At 68.2% G+C, this 17,122-nt stretch overlaps 8 protein-coding genes across 8 annotated transcripts; 5 read left to right on the top strand and 3 right to left on the bottom strand.

Annotated features, from left to right (window-relative positions):
- Positions 1-342: 342 nt before the first annotated feature.
- Positions 343-1,266, top strand: MICPUN_92004 (predicted protein). The gene is made up of 2 exons (XM_002505189.1): positions 343-693; positions 862-1,266. Exons 1-2 carry the CDS (start codon positions 502-504, stop codon positions 1,147-1,149), a joined length of 480 nt encoding a protein of 159 aa, XP_002505235.1. The 5' UTR covers positions 343-501; the 3' UTR covers positions 1,150-1,266.
- A 23-nt stretch (positions 1,267-1,289) lies between these two features.
- MICPUN_103091 (predicted protein) lies at positions 1,290-4,901 on the bottom strand (the record flags this gene model as incomplete). Its single annotated transcript, XM_002504883.1, has 1 exon — positions 1,290-4,901. One exon carries the CDS (start codon positions 4,899-4,901, stop codon positions 1,290-1,292), a length of 3,612 nt encoding a protein of 1,203 aa, XP_002504929.1.
- A 146-nt stretch (positions 4,902-5,047) lies between these two features.
- Positions 5,048-10,301, top strand: MICPUN_62531 (predicted protein; the record flags this gene model as incomplete). Its single annotated transcript, XM_002505188.1, has 3 exons — positions 5,048-5,242; positions 5,464-5,523; positions 5,670-10,301. The coding sequence occupies 3 exons, from the start codon at positions 5,048-5,050 to the stop codon at positions 10,299-10,301; spliced, it is 4,887 nt and encodes a 1,628-aa protein (XP_002505234.1).
- A 71-nt stretch (positions 10,302-10,372) lies between these two features.
- MICPUN_62530 (predicted protein) lies at positions 10,373-12,361 on the bottom strand (the record flags this gene model as incomplete). The annotated part of the gene is made up of 1 exon (XM_002504882.1): positions 10,373-12,361. The coding sequence occupies one exon, from the start codon at positions 12,359-12,361 to the stop codon at positions 10,373-10,375; it is 1,989 nt and encodes a 662-aa protein (XP_002504928.1).
- A 671-nt stretch (positions 12,362-13,032) lies between these two features.
- MICPUN_73699 (predicted protein) lies at positions 13,033-13,423 on the top strand (the record flags this gene model as incomplete). Its single annotated transcript, XM_002505187.1, has 1 exon — positions 13,033-13,423. A coding segment is annotated over one exon (391 nt), but the record flags the coding sequence as incomplete, so codon positions are not given.
- Positions 13,424-13,623: 200 nt separating this feature from the next.
- MICPUN_86202 (predicted protein) lies at positions 13,624-14,256 on the top strand (the record flags this gene model as incomplete). Its single annotated transcript, XM_002505186.1, has 1 exon — positions 13,624-14,256. A coding segment is annotated over one exon (633 nt), but the record flags the coding sequence as incomplete, so codon positions are not given.
- A 760-nt stretch (positions 14,257-15,016) lies between these two features.
- MICPUN_86102 (predicted protein) lies at positions 15,017-16,564 on the top strand (the record flags this gene model as incomplete). The annotated part of the gene is made up of 2 exons (XM_002505185.1): positions 15,017-15,217; positions 15,335-16,564. The coding sequence occupies 2 exons, from the start codon at positions 15,017-15,019 to the stop codon at positions 16,562-16,564; spliced, it is 1,431 nt and encodes a 476-aa protein (XP_002505231.1).
- A 56-nt stretch (positions 16,565-16,620) lies between these two features.
- MICPUN_62527 (predicted protein) lies at positions 16,621-17,097 on the bottom strand (the record flags this gene model as incomplete). Its single annotated transcript, XM_002504881.1, has 1 exon — positions 16,621-17,097. The coding sequence occupies one exon, from the start codon at positions 17,095-17,097 to the stop codon at positions 16,621-16,623; it is 477 nt and encodes a 158-aa protein (XP_002504927.1).
- Between the last annotated feature and the right edge of the window lie 25 nt (positions 17,098-17,122).

Below are 17,122 nucleotides of genomic sequence, written 5' to 3'. Positions count from 1 at the left end.
GTTTCGATCGTCGGATGTGCGTCGTCAGATTGGCGTGCGCGCCCCTCGGAAATTCCCCGAAAAAGCACCCGAGAAAAAATAACTTTGGCCAGCAGAAGCCGCATAAAAAAATGGCCAAAATCCTGACTGGCACCCGTGCGAAGGCATCGTATTATGCGGCAAATAACGAACCCTCGTCACCACGAGGAGCTTTGCCACAGAGTTTTTGGTGTTAATTTTTTGGAGAATGAACTGATGAGTCACGATTTCCGGTTGCCGTTCAACGCAGGTTTCCGATTGGTCGACGAAATCGACACTGCAACACTGTCTATCCACGTTCGCTCTCTCGTACTATGACAAACAGGGTGTTGTCATCGACGGGTGTCGACGCCACACGCACGCGCGCGACAGACCTTCAGCGTCAGTCCGCCTCAACACGCACTCGGCGTTCACCGACCGCCGACTTTCAACGTTCAGCGTCGACCTCACCCCAGTCGGTGACGAGACACACACGGTCGAACGATGGCCACCACCCTGTCGCTCTGCGCCCCGAACCGCGTCTCCTGCTCGCGCCTGGGAGGTAAGCGCGCGGTTGGCTCCACCCGCGCGCTCGCCGCGACGCGCGCGCCCGCCCGGTTCGCGTCTAGGAGGAGCGTGACCACCCGCGCGGTCCAGGAGATCGCCGGTTCGGACTGGAAGAAGGAGGTCCTCGAGGTGCGTCCACCGCCCGACCCCCTTATCCCCGACTGGCGCCAACTGGCGATTCCGCCAACGGATTTGCAACCGAGTCCCGCCCCAGATCCGATCGCGACCACGTCAAACCTCGAACGCCGACCTGACCCCGCCGTTTCCATCCCCAAACAATTCCTCCGCGTCGAACAGTCCGACGTACCGGTGCTCGTGGACTTCTGGGCCACCTGGTGCGGCCCGTGCAAGCTGATCAGCAAGGTTGTGGAGAAGGCTGAGGAATCCTACCCGAAGGACAAGCTGAAGATTGTGAAGATCGAGGTGGACCCCAACCCGGATCTGGTGGAGGAGTACGGCGTCTACGGCCTGCCCACCATCATCCTATTCAAGGACGGTAAGATGGTGGAGGGGAGCAAGCGGGAGGGGGCGATTAACCTCCCCAAGCTCAAGGAACACCTGTCCGCCTACGGCCTCGACGCGTAGATTGCACCGCGAGTGAGAAATTTAACTGCGGGGGGTGTTTGGGCGGGGGCGCTGCGGGTCAGCGTCGAGCGATTATAAGAAATGCATTCTTTGTAACAGCTGTATAGGTCTTGAGCCATCGCGGTCAGGCGCGTCTCGTCTCAGTTTGGCGGCTTAGCGAACAGGCCCTTGAACTTTTCCCCGGCGCGCTTCAGCCCGTCCCTGATCTCCTGCTTTGGATCCGGGCGGCTCGCCTCCCTCTCCTGCAGCGTCCGCACCATCTCCGCGAGCACGTCCCTCTCCTGCCTGATCTGCTCGATGGCCGCCAGCTCCCCTTCCTTCGACAGTATGATCTCCTTCGCAGCCTCGAGCGAGTCCTTCAGGCGCTTGAGCTGCTGGCTCTGCTCGCTCTCCTCCCTCTTCTCCGTCGACGTGGACGCCTCCGCGGCGGCTCTCAAAGCGGCAGCCTCAGCTTCAGCCTCGCCCAGAGCGCGTTCGAGCTCACCCGCGCGTGTCTCCGCGGCGCTCGTGGCCGCCGCCGCGGACTCCCTCGCGGCGGCCGCGTCGACCTCCTTCCTCTCCATCTCGACGCGAAGCTCGGCGAGTTCGCCCTCCGCTCTCGACGCGGCGGCGGCGGCGGCGGCCTCGGCTCCGCGGAGTTCCTCGAGGGCCGACTCCGCCGCCGCGATCCTGGACCGCGCGTCGTTCGCGTCCGCCGCGCGGGAGTTCTCCGACGCGGCGATGCGCTCCTCCGCAGCCTCGATTTCCGCCTTGAGGGCGCCGGTGGTCTGCGCGTGTGAAGCTTCGAGAGCCACGATCTTGGACTCCAGTTCACCCGCACTGGATGAAGCCGCAGCCTTCAAAGACTCAGCCTCCGCCTGGGCCGCCGCCGCGGCAGCCTCCGCCGCCTCCGCACGGGCAGTCAGCGCATCCGTGCTCTGCTGACCCGCGGTCTTCGCCGCCTCCACCTCCTCACCCTTCGCCGCGAGCTGTGATTCCAGCGTGGAAATCTTTGACTCCAGTTCACCCGCGCTGGATGAAGCCGCAGCCTTCAAAGACTCAGCCTCCGCCTGGGCCGCCGCCGCGGCAGCCTCCGCCGCCTGCAACCTACCCGAGAGGTCGTCCGTGTACTGCTTGCCGGTTGTCTTGATGACCTCGAGCTCCTCAGCCTTCGCCGCCGCCGCCGCTTCCGCAGCCGCGAGGGAAGCCTCCAGCGCCGCGAGCTTCGACTCCGACTCGCCAGCCGCCGACGAAGCCGTCGATTTGGCGGCGTCAGCCTCCGCCATCGCCGCCGCCACCTCGGCGGCGGCGGCGGAAATCTTGTCATCCGCCGCCGCCAGCTCCCGCTGCAGCGCGGACACCCGCGACTCGAGCTCGGCCGTGGCTGATGAAGCGGCGGATCTGGCCGCGTCGGCGTCTCCGAGCGCCGAAGCCGCCTCAGCCGCCGCAGCCGCCGCCTTTCGCTCCGCGGCGACCGACTTCTCCTCGGCAGCCTTCACCTTCGCCTCCAACGTCGACTTTAAGTGTTCGACCACCCTTTCCTGCTCTTTCTCCAGCATGGCGACGGCTTTTTCGGAGTTCTCCCGGACGTGTGCCTGGAGTGACGAGAGGGCCTCGCGGGCAGCCTCAACCGCGCCGTCCAGCTCCTTGTTCTCAGCCTGGAGTTTGGCCACCTTCGCCTCGAGCTCGGCGGCGGCGGAGGATGCCGACGACGCGGCGGAGTCGGCATCGGCCTTGGCCGTAGCCGCGGCAGCCTCGGCGGCTTCCACGCGAGCAGTCAGCTCCGTCGTGTACTGCTCGCCCGAGCTCTTCACGCCTTCAAGTTCCTCGGCCTTCGCCGCGAGCTGCGATTCCAGCGCGGCGATCTTGGACTCCAGTTCACCCGCGCCGGATGAAGCCGCAGCCTTCAAAGACTCAGCCTCCGCCTGAGCCGCGGCAGCCTTTTCCTCCGCCCCGGTGAGCTCGGCGGTGAGCGAGTCAATCTTGCCGGACAGCTCCTTCGCGGCGGAATTCGAATTCTCGAGGCGCTTGGCGGTTATAGCGGCAGCCTCCTCCGATTGCCTGAGCCGCCCTTCGAGCTCGCCAATCTTCCCGGCGAGTTCACCCCCGGACGCCTGGGCATCCGCGCGAGCCGACTCCGCCTCCGCGCGAGCCGTGCCGGCGGCGCGTACGGCCGATTCCGCCTCATCCGCCTTAGCAGCGAGCTCAGCCTCGAGCGAGGCGATCCTCGACTGTAAATCCTCACACGCGATGGAGGCGGCATCGCCGACGCCCGCCGCCGCCGCCGCCTGCTCCTGCGCGGAGGTGAGCGCGGCGGTGAGCGCCTCGACCTTCGACGTGAGGTCCGTCTCGCGCGCGACCGCGTCGTCGGCCGCGTCACGCGCCTGCGCCAGTCGCAGCTCGAGGTCCGCCACCGACTCGCCGAGTCGAGCCGCCTCGTCAGCGGCGGCGGAGACGTCCCCCGCTTTTACCTCCTCCGCGGCCGTCTCCGCGGCGAGACGCGCCGCCTTCTCCGTCTCGAATGCGCGCTCCAGGGCCTCCGCCCTCTTCTCGCTCGCCGCGAGCTCCGCGTCGGTCGCTTCGTTCCGCCGCGCGATGGCCTCCTCCCGCTGCTTCTGCAACGCGCGCATCTTGGCGCACTCCTCCTCGACTTCGGCGCGCCTGGCGTCGGCATCGTCCGCCCTCGCGGAAGCCTCCTCCGCCCTCGCGGACGCCGCCGCGGCGGCTTCCTCCGCCGCGGCTGCGCGAGCCTCGGCGGCGTTCATCGCGGCTTTGGCGGCTTCGGCTTCGGACCTCGCGATGGCGACCTCCTCTTCGGATTTCGCGACGGCGACCTCCTCCCTTTCCTTCGCCACCCCGGCGTCGATCATCATCGAGCCGTCCAGGGTGACGTGCGTCTGATCCACGAGGGAGTCCGCCTTGGCTTCCGCTACCGCGGCGGCCTCCTCCATCGCCGCTGCTCGTTCCTCGGCGGCGGTGGCGCGGGATTCCGCGTCGGCGAGTCGGCGTCGCGCATCCTCCGCCGCTCGCCTCGCGCCGTCAGCCTCCTCGACCATGGCGCGCTGGGTCTCGTTCGCGCTCTGCCGCCACTGCTCGAGCATCGCCTTCTCCTCGGTGACGCTGGCGAGCTTCGCGGCGAGCGCGGCGGTCTCGCGCCTCAGCTCCTCGCCCCCGGGCCCCTCGCGGCAACCCTCGCACTGGTACTCCACGTGTTCCCTGCAGAAGGTCCCCTTACACGCGACGCACTGGCGCCGGACGTTGACCCCGGCGGAGAACGCGCTGAACCCTTTGCCGCACGTCTGGCACTTGGCGCCGCTCGTCTGCTTGGTCGGGCTCGACGGCTGCTGCTGCTGCTGCTGCTGCTGCTGCTGCTGCTGTTGTTGCTGCTGTTGCGCCGACCCGGCGGACACGCGCGGGCTCCTGGATGCCGACCCGTCGTCGTCGGTGCCGAGGGGAATGGTGGTCATGCCCCCGTCGTTGTTCACAGCCGGCGCGCCCGCGCCGGAGAGGAGGTCGTCGAGATTCACTGTCGGCGCCGGCGCGTCACCGCCACCGCCCTGAGCGCCCGTCGCGGCATCGTACGACGGGGGCGCCATCCCGAGATCGGCGAAGGGATCCAACGAGGAATTGTTTCTTCCCCCGGCGCCCGGGTCGGGGGTCCGCGACCCGATGGTCTGAGACGTCGACGCCGCGAGCTGTGATTTCCCTTCCGCGTACGCCTTCGCGGCTTTCGCGGCCGCGTTGGCGGCGGCGGCCTTGGCCTTGGCGTACATGGTGCCGCGTACCCGGATGTGGGGTAAACGGCTCGCGAATCCCCGGATAAAAATATTCCAGTGGAACCGGCCTGGCTGGCCAGGTACTGCGACTCCTCGGTTTGCGCGCCAGAGCGACGCGCGCCCGGTCGTCTAGAGAGGACAGGATGAGCGGCGAGGACGCGTCCAAGCCCGGCAAGGCCGACCCGGACTTCGACCCGGTGTTGGAGGAGAAGAACATGACCAAGGAGCAGCACGCGAGGGCCATAAGGGCCGATCGCGGTGGCGAGAACCCCGAGCAGTCGCTGCTGGACGCGCTGGAGGACTACATCATCCTCTGCGGGGGCGAACCTCTGGAGGATGTGAGTCGCCTTCGAATCGATATCGCCCTCCAATCGACGCGCTATCGTCTCTCCCGGATCCGTGGATATCACTCGGGCCCGTATCCCCGACCCGATCGCGCCTTCCGACGCGCGCTCCCACGCGGCGAGCGCCATCGCGAGCGCCACTTTTCCACTTTTTCGAATAGTCTAGCGCAGGACGGTGACTGACCCGACGCTCACGATCGCCGCGTCACTCGCAGGGATGGAGGGTGGAGATGAAGATGCGCCTCAACGGCGCGACCGAGGGACAATACGACGTGGTGCGTCCCCAAACGGACCCTTTCACGACCCCAAACACCGCCGTTCCCGCCGATCCGCGCCCCAGATCTTCCTCGCACGTAACCAACCACGTGGAAACCAAAGGCCCCGTCTGACACGCCCCGCCCTCCTTCCTCCTCCGCCTCAGTATTACTTCAACCCCGAGGACGTCAGGTTCCGATCGCGCGCCGAGGCCGTCAGGTACTACGGCCTCAAGCCCATCGCCGCGCCCCGCGGCGGGAGCAAGGGCGCCAAGCCGGGATCCAAAGCCTTCGGCACATCCTTCGGCAAGGCCAAGCCGTGGAAGCCGCGCGAGCCCAAACTCGAGCCGTACGTCCCGGTGCCCGACGTCATACCCCGCGCAGACGCCGCGAAGGCTGCGACGAGCGCCGCCAACCCGGCGCGTGAAGCGCCCTTCACCGTCACGGAGGGTGTGATGGTCGTCTCGCTGGGTAAGGTTGACGCCAGGCCCGCGTTCCACGACGCCACGCACGTGTTCCCGGTTGGGTACACCACCGAGTGGGTCAACTCCGATGGAACCGCCAAGTTTCGCTCCGAGATTTGCGACGGCACTTCCGTCGGCGACGGAAAGGCCTTCAAGGACGTTCCCGTGTTCCGTGTCACTCGAACGCTGACGCCAAAGGCGTTTGAGAAGGATTTCCCGGATGACGAGGCGAAGCGGGAGGAGGAGGCGGAAAAGGCGAACGAGGATCCGCTCGTCTGCGACGGCGACTCGTCCCTCGCGGCGTGGTGCAAGATGGCCGTGGAGAGTAACAGTTTCCACACCATGAACGGCGAGGAGCTCGAGCCCGGCGCCAGGAAGGTGACAGGCGCGGGCACCGCCGATCGGTTCTGCCTCGACGACATCGACGTGGTTCGCACCCTCGAGGCGTCCACGTGGGTCGACGACATGTGTCCCATGTACCAGTACTGCGAACAGCGCGGGAGCTGGGCGGCTGAGGGGTTGCGACGCGCCAAGTACACCCTGGCCGCCGCCAGGGAGCTCCTTCAGGTTATCAAGGACGCGAGCAAGGCGCAGGAGGAGGCCAAGGCGGCGAGGGAGAAAATGAAGCGGCCGCCGATGACCCAGGAGGAACGGGACAAGCACGAGGTTAAGCGGGTCGTGGACAAGATGATCAGCAAGCTGGAGGGCGTCCACGCGAGCAGGACACGACACGACCAGCGCGCCGCCGAGAAGGAGAGCGAACGAATTGAACGAATCGCGCAAAAAGAACGCGAGAGGATCGAGCGCAAGGCGCAGCTCGAGCGCGACAGGGCTGAGCGCGAGGCTGCCAAGGAGCGGGAAAAGGCCGAGAAAGAGGCTGCGCGCGAGGCGGCCAAGGCTCAGAGGGAGAAGGACAAGGAAGCGGCCGCCGCCGCCAAGGAAAAGGCTAAGAAGGCTGCCGCCGAGGAGCGCGAACGGAAAAAATTGGCGGATGCGAAGAAGGGGGAGGCTGCGAAAAAAGCCGAGGAGCGCGCGTCGCAGTGGCTGCACGGCATCACGCCCCGCGTCGCCGATGAATCACCCGCCGAGGACGGCGCCGCGGTCGCCCCCGGGCCGGTGACCCCGCCACCCGCGCCCGAGGGATTCGCCGCGGCGATCGCGCAGAAGCCCCGGCTCGCCGGAGACGTTCTGGAGGTTTGGACGTTTCTGGACAGGTTCCGCGACCTGCTCTTCGCCGAGCCCATCCAGCGCGACGAGAACGGCGACCCCGTCGACTCCCCGCCGCGACCCGGCCGCAAGCGCAAGCACGTCGAGACGCGCGCCCCCGCGGAGGCTGCGCCGCCGACCCCCGCCGCCCTCGCCGCCGCGGTGATCGACGGCGACGCGGTCGCCGCTTCCTCGCTCGTCGGCGCGCTCCTCCAGCCGCTCCTCGCCGCTCACGCGTCCGCGTCGGAGAAGAGCCTTTTGGTGGACGCCCTCGCCCTCGCGCCCGTCACCGACGCGTCCACCGCGGTCCCGGGCGGGGTGTGGGAGGAGAGCCTGCGCAGGTACCTCCGCGGAGTCGCCGCGTCGATGGAACTTCCCCCCGAGGGTGCCACGGTCCGGTCCGCCGCCGACGCCGCCGAGGTGGTGTGCAAGCACATGTGCGGCGGGTGCCCCACCGCCGTCGCGACGCCGCCCGAGACGGGCACGGTGACCACGCCGAGCGCCGCAGCCGCGCTCGCCGCCTCGCTCGAGGGGCACCCGAGGCCGCCCCCCGCAATCGCCGCGAGGGCAGACGCCGAGGCCATGACCGCGTGCGAGATTGAGCTCTACGCCAACTTCGCCGTGCCGGGCGGCGCCGGGGAGTCGGAGCGCAGGCAGCGCGCGGTGCAAGCGGCGATGGGCGCCGCCACGAACCCGACCGCGGCGGCGGTGCGCCAATCCGTCAGGGTGCTCGCGCACACGGACAAATTCCGACCCCCCGAGCTCAGCCGCGGCGCCAAGCGCGAACACGGCCAGGCGGCCGCCGCCGTGCCGTACTACGCGTCCGTCGCCGCCGGCGCCGGCGCGTCCATCGCCGCCAGGGCCAGGTTCCCCCGCGCGATCGATTACGAGGTCATAGACCAGAGGTGCGCCGCCGGCGTGTACGCGGTGGCTGCCCTCTCGGCGCACCCGGATGACATGGTCGCCGTCGACTCGGCCGAGTGCGGCGAGCTCGTCTCCGCGGCTCACGCGCCGCAGAAGGACGCGGCTCACGCGGTGACGCAGCGCGTGTGCAAGGCTGCGCGCCGGGGCAGGCCCGAGGGTCACTGCTCCGACGGTTTGGTCCACCTCGAGATTGGCTCGCTCGCGCTCTTCGGAGGGGAGGAGGGGGCGCTGCCGAAGGTTGCGTGGGACGACGGATGTCAGGTTTGCGGCGGCGACGTCGCCGCGGGGGTCGTGCTCATCTGCGAGGAGTGCACGGGCGAGTACCACTGCGCGTGCCTGGACCCGCCGCTCGAGTCCGTGCCCGAGGGCGAGTGGTTCTGCCCCGCGTGCGAACGAGCGCAGGAGACTCGAGATTCTCGATCCCGGGAGCTCTTCGCGCTGCGGGGCACCAAGCTCGACCTCGTGACGCGCGGGTTGCCCACCCCGGACGGCGAGCTCGGGAGCACGCGATGCCGCGCGGACGCCGCGCGCAGGCTCGTGAAGATGGTTGGGGCCCTGGGACGGGGCTGGGGCGAGTGCACCCCCGCGGAGAGGCTCGAGTTGCTTCGCGAGCTGACGCTTCAGCTGCTGGATTCGTCAACGGTTCGAAACGTTTTGGACGACTGCGAGCGCGCGCAGTTCGAGGTGCACGAGGCGCTGCGCAAGCACATCAGGGACTTCACCTGCTACCGCAAGTACGGGGTGTCGACCGCGGAGAGGGACGCGATCATGCTCGCGGCTCGCGCCGCCGCCGAGGAGAAGGCTGAGGAGGCGGAGGCGGAGGCCAGGGCAAAGGCTGAGGTGGCCAAGGCCGCCAGGGCTGAGGCCGAGGGTGCCGAGGGTGCCGAGGGTGCCGAGGGTGCCGAGGTCAAGGAGGATGCCGAGATGGAGGAGGGCGACGACGCGAAGGGATCCAAGAAGGAGGTCAAGTCGTACGCCGTGCGCATGGCTGGCATCGCCGCCGCCAACGCATCCGTGTTTGAGATTCCCGAGCAGGAGGGCCGGCTCCGGTGGCAGGCCAAGTGGCACGAGCTCGAGCAGCAGGCCAGGGCCGCGGACCTTCGACTCTCCCCCGTGGGTACCGACCGAACCGGCGCCTCGTATTACATGGTCGCGCCCTGGGGCCAGGTCGCCGTGCAGCCCTCGGGCGGCGGCGCGGTCAAGCGCATCAAGGGATCCACCGCCGCCGCGCAGGTGAACAAGAAACGCAAAAAGCCCAAAACCGAAGGCGCCGCGGAAAACGACGAAGACGAAGACGACGACAACGACGCGAGCCAGCCCGCGTCTCAGCACCAGGAAGGGTCCCAGCGTGACGAGAACGCGACGCTCCCAGAGGAGAAACCGTGGGGAATGTACGAGGGCGCCGAGAGGCTGTTGGACGACCTCGCCAGTCGACTCAACAAGCGGGGTTTCCGCGAGGGCACCCTCTGGAGCGAGCTCGAGCGTCGGTTCGGCGCAGCGCCCGTGGAGGTAAAGGAGGAACCCGTCCAACCCGAGGTCAAGCCCGAGGGTGTCGAGGGTGCCGACGTGGAGATGCACGAACCCGAGGCGGACGACGATGAGGACAACGCGCAGAAGGCCATGGCTCCCATCAAAAACGTAAAGGCGGTCCCGGAGCCCCCCGCGGATGCGACCGGTTGGAAACCCCCCGCCCCCGTGGGTTCACCCGTGGACACCCCCGAGGCTACCATCGGGGCGATCAAGGATGAGCTCCTCGCGCTCGACGCCGCGCTCCCCGACGGCGGCGGCGAGGGCCGCGCGTTCTGCAAAGTTCGCGGGTCGAAGGCGAGGAAGGAGGCGTGGCGTCGCATGATTGAAAACGCGACCGATCCGCTGACCCTCGCCATGGCGTGCGTGCTGCTGGAGGCGTCGCTCAAGCGCGAGTGGCTCTCCCCCGCGTGGTTGCCGTGGTCCCCGCCCGCGATCGCGCTTCGCGCCGCGTCCCAGCCCGACGCCAACGCCGCCGGCGCGTCGGTGCTCCTGAGGGTACACGCGCTGCGCAAGGCGATTGTCTGGCCGCAGCAGAGGCGGATCAGGGAGGAGGTCGCGCCGGAGCCGCAGCTCAGCCGCGAGGAACGCGGCGCGAGGAGGGCGGCCGCGCAGGCGGCTGCGCAGATCGCCGCGGCCATCAAGGCTTCCGAGATGGACATCGACGACGCGTACTGAACTGCGGGACTCGACGAGACCCCATACCGAACGAACGACACGATGACGATATATCAAATTCACGATTACATTCAAAGTCGCCCCCTCAACGCCGCCACCGCGCCCCTGCTCCTCGCGTCCAGCGCCCAAACGTCGTCGTCGGCCACATCCGGCGCCGACGTCCCCTTCCTCTCAGTCTCCAGTTCCGCCAGGAGCGCCCTCGCCGCGTTCAAACGACCCTCGGCGTAACTCTTTTCCAACCGAATTCGCGCGTCGCTCGTGTCCGCCATCAGCCTCCTCGCCGAGCCGGGCGCCGAGGCTGCCGTCTTGGTCAGCGCCACGCCGGGCGAACGCGCGAGGTACGGGTTACCCCGACGCTCGACGGGGCTGCCGTACTGCTTCTCCGTCGCGGCCATGGCCTCCGCCACCTCGCGATCGATTCGGCGCTGGCGAGCCGCTTCGGCGATTGCGATGCTCTTTTTGGTGGGTCGCGGCATGTGAACGCCCAGGAGACCCACGGCGTGCGCTCCCGGAGACTCTGACGCCTTCTTCTCCGGGCTCTTACCCACCCACGGGTGCATCTTGACATCTTTCTTCGGCGTCCCCGCCTCCGACTTGTCGTCGTTGTAGTGGATCATCTGATTCATGATGCGGCGCTCCCGCTCAACCATGTTAGCCTCGAACCTGCTGTGCCGGCGATCCAGCGCGGAATCCGCCATCGAGTCAAACGACAGCGGATCGCGTTTCTTGACCGCGGGGGCGTTCTCCCGCAGGCTCGCGACGCGCGCGGCGGACGCGGAGTCTGGCCGCCGCGGCTTCGTGTACGAGGGCGCCGGCCTCGCCTTGAACCTCATCGCCGGCGAGGGAGCCTCCTTTGAGAGCTTTGAGAGCTTACGCCTCGCCTCGGCCAAATCGTACGCGCCGGCAGCCTCGCGCGTCATCGCTCGCGCCGGTACCCTCGCGGCCGCGCCGGAGATGCCGAGCTTCCCCGGCGTCTTGACCTTGACCGCCGCCGATCCAACCCGACGTTCGCGAGCGACGGCGACGGCGTCCACCCTCGAGGGGGAGCGTGTATAAGCGTGCGCCGGGGTGGCCGGGAGCCTCCCGACGGACGGCGACGAAGGCTCCGTCGCCCTTGACAGCTGTGCGCCTCCTCCACCGCCTCCCGCACCACCTCCCAAACCGCTCGCCGCGCTCTGGTACACCTCGGACATGATCGTGTGCCTCGTGCGGGGCGGGGGCGTGGGCGGCAGCAGGCCCTCGTCGCGCGCCGCCAGCTGTGTCGCCGCCAGCTGTGATCGACGAAGCCGCTCCGTCTCCGCGGCGACGTCGAAGCCGTCGGCGCCTCGCATGGCGTCCCGCGCGGCGGCGATGCGCCTGTTGACGTCGTCAGCGGACGCGCGCGTGGCCGCGGACGTCGCCTTAGCCGCGGCGCGCGTGGCCATCTCCGCGGCTTCTCGCGCGATCGCGGCGGCGGTTTGCGCCTCAGCCTCCGTCTCCGGGGAGGGATCGTCGCGCGCGGCGGCCGCGGCGGCGGACGCGTGCGCGGCGGCCGCGGCGGCGACGTCGGCGGCGTGCTCGGCGTGCGCGGACGCCGCCCTGGAGACGAGGTGCGCGGCGTTTTCCCTGGAGGTGTTCGCGACCGCGGCGGCGACCGCCTCGGTGGCGCCCTTGGCGGAGCTCCACATCGCGGACGAGATTGCGTCTCCGGGCTCCTCGACGAGTCCCGCGGCCCTCTCCGCGGCGAACCTGCGGGCTTGAGCCGCGATGATGTCCGCCGCCGCGGAGGTACTGGCGATGGCCTTCGGAGAGGTTGAGAAGGGGTCGTCGGTCCCGGAAGCGCCGTCCACGGCGGTGGCGAACGCGACGCTCTGGCGCTTCTTCTTGGCCGACTTGGCGGGCGTGGCGCGGATGAGGTTCTGCACCGCCTGGTGCGGTGACTGGGCCATGGCAGCCTCGGTGACCCGGGCCATGTCCCTCGCCGGGTCGCTGCGCGACGTCTGCGCGCGCTCCCGGCGGCTGCCCGCGACCTGAGCGGAGCCGTACATGCTGTGCGTGCGCGGGCTTTTGCCGCGCGTCATTTCGTTGTTGCGTTCAAATACAAGTTGTATAGGCCGGCAAGCTCGCCTCCGCGCGCGCCATTATGGCGACGGAAAACCTTGACCTCGCGGCGGCCGTCGAGCGCCGGAAGGCCGGAAGGCGCTCGCGATGGGGTCCAAAGCCCGAAAGGACCGAGGTTGATGTCCCGGGACCCCCGCCGGGACCTCCCGGTGCGTACGCCTCCTCGGGACCCCCCGGACCCTACGCCTCCGCGCCCCCTCTCGCTCCGATCGGATCTGCAGCCGACGACGGATCTGGGAGGAAGCGACGCAAGAGCCGATGGGAGCCCCAGGCGCCGGCGATCGTGGACGGGGGTGCGGCAGCAGGAGGATACGCCGCGGCCAACGATCACAACGCGCTGACGCTGCCCGGCGGCCTGCAGATCCAGCTCCCGACGCTGCTCCTCAGCGAGAAGTCCGCGCCACCCGGCGCGAGCCCCGAGGTTGTCGCCAAGTTTAAGGAGCTGGCCGAGGTCAACCGGCGCGTGCTGCTCGGTCTCCCGTTCGACGAACGGTCGGAGCGTTCCAGGTCTCCCTCGCCCGAGCCCATCTACGACGCCAACGGCGTGAGAACCAACACCAGGGACATCATCGACAAGGAGAAGTACGCGGCGAAGCGAGGCGAGCTCATCGAGCTCCTCATTGAGATTTGCCCCGGGTTCACCCCGCCCCCGGACTTTAAGCCCGCGCGGAAAACTCGCAAGATCCTCATACCGGTCGCGGAGTACCCGGGGTACAACTTCTTCGGTTTGATCATCGGCCCGAGAGGGAACACGCAGAAGAAGATGCAGCAGGAGACCAACACCAACATCGCGATTCGTGGCCGCGGGTCCATGAAACCCGGCGGCGCCGACCCCAACAAGCCTTACGACCCGGTGGACGACGAGCCCATGCACGTGCTGATCACGGGCGACACCCAACGGCAGGTGGACGCCGCGGCGAAGATGATCGAGGAGCTCTTAGTGCCCGTGGACGAGGACAATAACGAGCACAAGAAGCGGCAGCTCAAGGAGCTCGCGGAGATCAACGGGACGCTTCGAGTAGATCCGGGTACCAACTTTCTGGACCTTCGCGCCAAGGAGGACGAGGAGAACGCGACGAGGTACCAACTCAGCGACGACGTCAAGGCCAAGGCGGCGGCGCAGTACGCCAAGGACGTGGAGATGATGCACGGCCCGGGCGCTGGTCAACAGTTGGACAACGCGTACAGCGATTTTCTCTCCGAGCTCGGCGTCGACAAGTCTATGGCGCGGGGCGGCGCGCCCGGCGGGTCCGGCGTTCACGGCGCGCGATCGGGCCTCGGGTTCAGTTCATCGTCGGGCGGCAGCAACGATGACGCGGCGAAGCTGTACGTGGGCCACCTCCCGAGCACGATGAACGCGGAGCGCATGCTGGAGATGTTCAAACCCTTCGGTCGCGTGCTGCAGATTGACGTCATCCCGGACAGGGAGCGGCAGCTGTCGTGCAAGGGATTCGCGTTCGTCCTGTTCTCCACGCCGGAGGAGGCGATCGCCGCCAAGGCGCTCAACGGACACGTCGTCGAAGGGAAGAGCATCGACGTGCGGCTCAAGGCTGAGCCGAGGGCGCCGCGCGAGCCCGTCAATGCGCCCGTCGCGCCCGTCAACGACGACGCGAAACTCTACGTGGCGTACATGCCCGACCACTACAGGGCGGAGGAACTCAAGATGCTGTTGCAACCGTACGGACTGCCCTCCGACGTCAGGGTCATCACGGACAGGGAGACGGGGCGGTCGCGCGGGTTCGGGTTCGCGCAGATGATGGACGAGCAGCAGGCCATGGCCGCCATCCAGGGTCTCAACGGCCAAATGCTGGACGGCAAAACGCTCGTGGTTCGAATCGCGGGGGCCAAGCCGCCGCACAACCAGATGAACCACCAAATGAACCCGTACGCCGCGTACAACCCGTACGCCGCGGCATACGCGGGGTACGGAGCGTACGCGGGCGGTGGGTACGAGCAGGCGTACGCGGACCCCGCGGTGGCGGCACAGTACGCCGCCTACTACGGCTACGCGTCCGCGCCCGCGACGGATCCCAACGCGAACGCGACCGCGGCGGCTGCGGGGGGCGACGAGGCGGCCAACGCGGCGGCGTGGGCGGCGTATTACGCGTCGTACGGGTACGCGATGCCCGGCGCGGAGGCGGCGGCGGCCGCGCCCGCGCCCGCGCCCGGGGCGGAAGGGGCGGATGGAACGGGCGCGGCGGCGGGGGACGGCGGGGGCGAGCCGGTGCCGCCGCCGCCGCCGGGGGGTCCGCCGGAGGGAGCGTTCGCGGTGGGGGATCCGGCGGAGGCGCCGCCGCCGCCGCCGCCGGGGTCGGTTGTGGCGGTCCCGTCGCCCCCCGCTCAGGCGGTGCCGCCCCCTCCCGCCGAGGAAGACGACATGGAGATGTAGAGCGCACGCATTGATTTGGAAACACCGTTTGCCACTTTTATTTGCTCTCTCCTGCCTGTCTGTCTGCTCGAAAGTAGTGCTGGAGGCTCGGAACGGGTCGGCGACATATCGAAGCGCGAGCCAGCACTCCGCAGCCGCGCTCGAGACGCATCGGAGGCTGCTACCGTTCCCGTTCGTCGGTTCTAGGGCCCCTCAGCCTTACGAATAGCGCCCGGCATCACCGACCATGCCGTACAAGGGCACAGGAAAGCTGCCCGGCAACCTGAAGGCGAAGAATGCGCCGCTCGCCGACCAGCTCGCCAACGACAAGCTCGCGCAGGGCAAGGGCAGGACCAAGAAGCGCGAGCGCCAGCCCGAGGAGGATGACTTCATGACCGACGCCATGAGCAACAAGGTCATGCTCGCCGCGAGGCAGCAGCTCGAGGAAGTGGAGGCGGGCTCCGACGATGATGGCGGCGGCGGCGGCGGCGGGCCGGTCGCGCGCCCGACGCTCGGACGCAGCCTCATCCAGGCCACCATTCACGAGGACAGCGACGAGGACGAGGACGACGAGGACGACCCGATGGGCGCGGGCCGCGACGGATTCGGGGTTCGCGCCGCGGGAGCCTTCGACGACGACGGCGACGGCGACGACGACCGCGCGGGTCCCAAGGGTGCCGATGACGATTACTACGAGGACATCGAGATATCGCCGGAGGACGAGAAGGCGCTCAGCGCGTTCATGGCGCCCAAGGCGAGCAAGGAACGGACGCTCGCGGACATCATCCTGGAGAAGATCAAGGAGAAGGAGAGCGGCGGGCGCGGCGCGGGTGGCGCGGGCGGCGGCGACGACGACGACCTCGCGCCCGTGCCCGAGGGAATCGACCAGAAGGTGGTTGACGTCTACCGGCAGGTGGGCGACTTACTCAAGCGGTACACCGTGGGCAAGATCCCCAAGGCGTTCAAGATTATACCCGCGCTGAGCAACTGGGAGGAGGTGCTGTACCTCACCAACCCGGAGAAGTGGAGCCCGCACGCCATGTTCCAGGCGACGAGGCTGTTCGCGTCAAACCTCAACGCGAAGATGGCGCAGAGGTTCTACTCGCTCGTGCTGCTGCCGCGCGTCAGGGACGACATCGCCGAGCACAAGCGGCTGCACTTCGCGCTGTATCAGGCGCTGAAGAAGGCGACGTTCAAGCCCGCGGCCTTTTACAAGGGGATACTGATTCCCCTGTGCGCCTCGAGGACGTGCACGCTGAGGGAGGCTGTGGTGTTGTCGTCGGTGCTCACGCGGGGATCCATCCCGATGCTTCACTCCGCCGCGGCGCTGCTGAAGCTCGCGGAGCTGCCGTACGCGGGCACCACGTCCTTCTTCCTCCGCGTGTTGCTGGACAAGAAGTACGCCCTGCCGTTCAGGGTGGTGGACGCGTTGGTGGACCACTTCCTCCGGTTCCGGAAAGAGTCCAGGCAGCTGCCGGTCGTTTGGCACCAGTCCCTGCTGTGCTTCGTGCAGAGGTACAAGCAGGAGATCCGCGCCGAGGATAAGGCGCTGCTGCGTAAGCTGGTGGAGGCGCAGCACCACTATCAGATTGGACCCGAGGTGAAGCGGGAGCTGAACCACGGCAGGTCGCGCGGGGAGAACGACGGCGAGGGGGCGATGGACACGGACGAGCCGGGGGCGAAGAAGAAGGCAGTCTTCGGCGGGTTCGCGGCCGGGGTTAAGCAGGTGAAGGCGGTCGAGGAGAGCATCAGGGACATGCCGGAGGTGCGCATGATGGACGACGATAACTACTGATCTAATCCAACTCAAAAAGTTGCGGGACGTCTGAAGCTAAGCTCTCACCCGTGCGTCTATGCGTTCGCCGCCGTGACTATCCTCCTGTACTTCCACACCACCGCGGCGACAAAATCGTCGTCCTCCACGTCCCGCCGCGTCACCTTCTCCTTGCACAGCGGACACTGCTGCTTCCTCCGGAGCGACTCGTTGAGGCACTCTGCGCAGTAGTAGTGCTTGCACGACGTGCGCACGGGCCGCTCGAACGTGGACAGGCACAGGCAGCAGGACAGGTCCTTGCCGAGGGTCGCGATGCCCCTGAGGAACTTGTGCTCGTCGTCGACGCCCCCGCTCGCTCCCGCCATCTGGAGCTTCGCCATCTCCGCCCCGAAGCTCTTCCTCGCCTGCGACATTGGCGGGACCTCGAAGGCGAAGTCGTCGCTCTCATCCCCGGGCGGTGCCGCCGCCGGGGTCGTCGCGGGTCTTGTCCGCGGTTTCTTCGCGTCCGTGGTGGGCGTCGCGGCCGCCCCCGAGCTTCTCTTCTTGGACGCCATCACCCAGAGCGCGCCCAGCTGAGTG

The sequence above is a fragment of the Micromonas commoda genome, chromosome 11, assembly GCF_000090985.2.
Source record: "Micromonas commoda chromosome 11, complete sequence".
Lineage (NCBI taxonomy): Eukaryota > Viridiplantae > Chlorophyta > Mamiellophyceae > Mamiellales > Mamiellaceae > Micromonas > Micromonas commoda.
Note: the sequence above shows the minus strand (reverse complement) of the source record. Positions and strands in the feature narration are given on the sequence as shown.

What these genes read in the sequence shown, in the direction of transcription:
- MICPUN_92004 (XM_002505189.1), top strand. Translation starts at nt 502, where the DNA reads ATGGCCACCACCCTGTCGCTCTGCGCCCCGAACCGCGTCTCCTGCTCG. An exon ending in GGAAGAAGGAGGTCCTCGAG is followed by an intron (nt 694 to 861) that starts GTGCGTCCACCG and finishes CGCGTCGAACAG; the next exon opens with TCCGACGTACCGGTGCTCGT.